Here is a 4104-nt window from a genome sequence, read left to right on the forward strand (position 1 = left end):
GCTGGATGCTAGGAATGAAGCCAAGACTGGGAGCCTCCTCAACTGGCCTCTAAAGCCCCAGGAAACCTTTCCAGACACAGAGCTGCTCACCACCTAACCGCAGGGGACAGTGCAAAGCAGGGTTGATGCCACGGACCGATGTCACCGGTTTTTAATACACGGAATAGCAGCAGTCGCTTGTGACAACTTGTTGACAAGTTGAATAAACCCAGTGGAAGGGTCTCTACGGCTTTACCAGAAAAGTCAGGGTTTGGTGGGGTTTTTTTTGTTCGTTTGCTTTTTTCAGAAAGATACAAAACACATCCACAGAGCCATAAATAATCTGGTGGCAATATATACACATTTAAATAATTAATTTAAATATCTGACACCTACTCTTGAGCTAAAACCGTCCATCCGAAGAAAGGGCACCAAGGTGGCCCTTGGCACTCCCGTCCTGGGGGCTCGGAGGGTCACAGCCTGGGGAGGAAATGGGTGACCTTCATGGTGGGTGACACCCGGTTCCCCTTCTTGGTCTTCCCGCTCTTACTCAGGGCGATGAACATGCCGGGGTACCTGTAGCACTCGTACGCGTTGTAGTTGTTGGGGAGGAGTATCTCTTTGAACTTGCACTCATCGGTGAAGAAAGGCTGGCGGGGAAGGAGAAGCGGTGTCAGGTGGAGCCATCTCCGGGCCAAGGGAGCCCTGTGGGCCGTGGTCAGAGACTCCTTCCTCTCCCAGTCCCACCCTGGCTGCGAGGCCTCTCCTGGCAAGTCAGGGTGCCAAGGCCTTCACAGGGTGATTAGAGGGACCTGGCAGCCAGAAAATTTCGTCACCGCTGTGTCCACCCTGAAGACTGCAGTCCTGCCCGCCGGGACCCCCCCACCCCCAGGGGCTACAGTGAGGGGCTCCCTCCCAGTGACACCCTTTGACCGACTGGCAAGTGCCCACCCAAGGGTGGCAGGGACGCTGTCCCTGTCTTGGGGCCGTGCCTCTTGTCTGGGCCGGCCCGGGGTCAGCCGCACTGCCTCAGGGCCTCGGAGGGGGTTGTTTCCAATCCTGGGAGCCCACCGCAGGTCCACATGCCGGCGTCGGGTGGCCCGGAAGCGTCACGAGGCCGCCCGGCTGCTCGGCCGGGCCCCGCGTCACTCACCGAGCCGTAGAGCTTGCCCTTGCTGCTCATGGCCACGAAGAAGCGGCTGGCCACGCCGAAGATGGTCACCACTCCGCGCTCCACGGGCGAGAGCTCCAGCAGGCCTGGGGGCGGGGCGCGGGTCATTCCCGGGCCCGGGGCCCTCGGCCCTCGCCGCCCGGCCTGGCCCCCTCCTCCGCCCGCGCGCCTCCGGGACGCCCACTTCCGGGGTGGAGGTGAGCGCGAAGGACCCGGGTCCCCGGCGCAGGTCGCCCCCGAAGGGCCCCCGGAGCCCCGCGGGCTCGCCCCCGGGGCCGGCCCGGCGGCGGCCGCGCCCAGTGCGGGACGGCAGAAGAGGGGTGGCCCCGGCGGCCCCCGAGTCCGGCCCCAGCACGGGCGCGCGCCCCGGGCCCCCGCAGGTGCCGGTGGCCGCGCCGCACTCCCGGTACCCACGGGCGAAGGCGCTGGAATCCGTGACCCCGAGCCCGGACTTCTGAAGGCGGGGAGGCGGGGCTCGGCCGCCCGGCTGCGCAAAGCCGGTCGCGCCTGCGACTCCAGGAGCCGAGCGCGTTTGCGTCCCCGGCGCCCCCGCGCCAGAGGGGCCGGAACCCGAGTCCGCCCCGGCTCCCAGGGCCCGCGGGCAGGTGTCAGGCGAGACCTTCGGGTGCGAGTTGGAAGGGGCGGCCGCTGCCCCGGGCCCCGAGGCTTCCCGCCCGCCCCGCCCCACTCACTGTCACTCGTGTCCGCGTGCACGCCGCCGATGCGGCCGTCCGGGAGCACCTGGAGGTGGAAGCCGATGCCCACGTTACAGTAGAGCCTCCGCAGCCTCTTGATGCCCAGCAGGTAGTCCCCGGCGCCGCTCTGGACGGCAGCCTCCTTGGGCTGCGCGGCCACCGGCAGGCGCGCCAGCGAGCGCGCCACCAGGCTCTCCCAGCGGCGCTCCAGCTCGGCCTCCAGCGTGCCGTTGGGTGCGGTGGGCGCGGCGGCGGCCCCTCGGCCGGCCCAGGGCGCCAGCACGGCCAGCAGCACGGCGGGGAGCAGCGCGGCCGCGGCCGCCCCGGGCCCCGCCATCCCCGCCCTCGGGCCGTGCGTCCGTGGGCAGGTCGCTGCGCCCGGGAAGCCGGGGGCCGAGCTGCGCCGGCGGGGGCTCGCGGGAGTGCACGGCCTGGGCCGGGGCAGGGAGTGCACGGCCGGGAAGAAGCCGGAGGCGAGCGACGGAGCCCCCAGGCGCCGGGAGCTACCCGGGCTGCATGGAGAGGCGGGCAGTGACGGGAGGGCGCACGGCCGGGGCTGGGACCCTGCGGAGCGGTGCGCGCCTCCCTGCGCGCTGGGCCGGCCCGGGCCGAGCCGCTATATATAGCAGATCGCTCCCCCCACCACCACCACTCCCGCAGGGGGCCGTTTGCGTTCGCCTGGGCGCCCGGGGCGCTGTGGCGCTCGCGGCTGGTCGCAGGCCGCCTGCCAATCAGGGCTGGGGGAGGGGAGGAGGCCGGGGACCAGCGCCGCGAGTGCCACCTGGAGGGTCCCCGGCCCCCACCCCTGGCTTCTCTGGGCCCATGGACCTGTCGGTCCCGACCCTCGCGTCTCCTCCACTCTCGTCTCGCAGCCAAAGTTTTGCTTCTTGCACTTTGTCCCTGCCTGTCCCGTCTCCACGGGGCCCCTTCTCCGCCTCTGTTCCTGCGGCCTGGGTGCCGCCCTCACCTGGTACCCTCAGCTCAGAGAAGTCACTCCTTGCGCTTTGCCTTTCAGGGACTCCCGGAACCTGTTCCTTCGCTGGGACCCTGTGGACCCACCTGGGAACGAGGGGCGGGTAAGGGCAGCGAGCGCCTGAGCCTGGAAGGAAGAATCCAGCGCTGCAGGGTGGAGGGAGGCAGGGCCTGGGTTTGGCCACCTGCGCTCTGGGTGATTCAGGGATGGAGCTGTGTATACCAGCTGGAGGCATCACCTGAGCAGGGGGCCTGAGTGGGCGGTGCTAAGAGAAGACAGGGGGTGAGCTGGTGCACCCCGGGAGGCCACGGCACTGCACCCCCTACACACACACACCCATGCAAGGACAGGGGCCAGGGCCATAGGGGACACCCTTCGTCCCCCTCCCCTTTAATTCTGCAGCAGGGGTATTCAAGTGCCATAGTCAGAAGCCAACCTAGCAGGGACCCAGGCCAGGCTTTAGGAAGGCTCCCTTCCCCCACCTGCTGTCCCCACCCCCCTCTGTGCCCGTTATGGCCTGATGGGGGTGGGGTCCAGCTAGATGCTGGCTCACCTAGGTGTGAAAATCCCTGTTCTCAGTTGTACCTGAGGAGCCTTGCTGTCACCTCCCAGCAGATCCCGCCCAGCCACCGCTGCAGGGGGCCCGGAGCCCACCCTACCCCCTGCGGCCACCAGCCCCTGTGACCAGAGGCATCATACCCAGGCCTCTTCAGCCTCCCCGCCTCCCACGCCGTTCCTGCCTGAGGAGCCCTTGGACCGACCTCTGAACCCTGCTGGGGCTCATTCAGATCACAGAGGGGACCTAGGAGGTTGGAGGTCTCTGGCTTGAGGCCAGAAAGGGGGCCCCCAGGGCTCAGTGAGTGGTCTTGGCCAGGACCAGCACCTGGTCTCCAGACTTCTCCGTGAGAGCCTTTGCACCCTCTGGGCCTGCAGCCTGACCAAGCAGTGGCCGTCCAGGCCGAGCCTTCCTGGGAGGCCGGGTACCGGCTCAGGGCTGCCAGTCACGGCTATAAGGCCAGCTCTGCAGCTGCTTGGACCCTGGGCCCCCTCACCCCCATGGGGCACAGGAGACCAGAACCTGCCCCAGCCCTGTGCCTCGCTCTCTGTGTGGCCTGGGCAAGTCCTGCCACCTCTGGGCCCCTAAACCCCCATTTGCAAAACTGCTTGGAAGGCGGGCTCCCCTCCTTCAGTCCGGGTCCACGTGGGCACCTCCTCTGGGGCGGTGGGACCCAGGCCCTCTGAGGTCTCCTCCCAGCTCCTGACAGGGTGTGGCCCCTCTTTTCCCA

At 68.2% G+C, this 4104-nt stretch overlaps 1 protein-coding gene across 1 annotated transcript; it reads right to left on the reverse strand.

Annotated features, from left to right (window-relative positions):
• Positions 1 to 452: 452 nt before the first annotated feature.
• On the reverse strand, positions 453 to 2182 carry FGF4 (fibroblast growth factor 4). The gene is made up of 3 exons (XM_024133079.1): positions 1843 to 2182; positions 1133 to 1236; positions 453 to 629 (listed from the first exon to the last, which is right to left on the reverse strand). The coding sequence occupies exons 1-3, from the start codon at positions 2180 to 2182 to the stop codon at positions 453 to 455; spliced, it is 621 nt and encodes a 206-aa protein (XP_023988847.1).
• Positions 2183 to 4104: the final 1922 nt, after the last annotated feature.

This window comes from Physeter macrocephalus, chromosome 18, assembly GCF_002837175.3.
Source record: "Physeter macrocephalus isolate SW-GA chromosome 18, ASM283717v5, whole genome shotgun sequence".
Classification (NCBI taxonomy): Eukaryota; Metazoa; Chordata; class Mammalia; order Artiodactyla; family Physeteridae; genus Physeter; species Physeter macrocephalus.

Bases quoted from the DNA above. Each gene is read 5' to 3' on its own strand.
- FGF4 (XM_024133079.1), bottom strand. From the start codon at position 2,182: ATGGCGGGGCCCGGGGCGGCCGCGGCCGCGCTGCTCCCCGCCGTGCTG. The intron at 1,237-1,842 runs GTGAGTGGGGCG...CCCCGCCCCCAG, and splicing joins GCACGCGGACACGAGTGACA to GCCTGCTGGAGCTCTCGCCC. The intron at 630-1,132 runs GTGAGTGACGCG...CTTCCCCGCCAG, and splicing joins AGGGCAAGCTCTACGGCTCG to CCTTTCTTCACCGATGAGTG.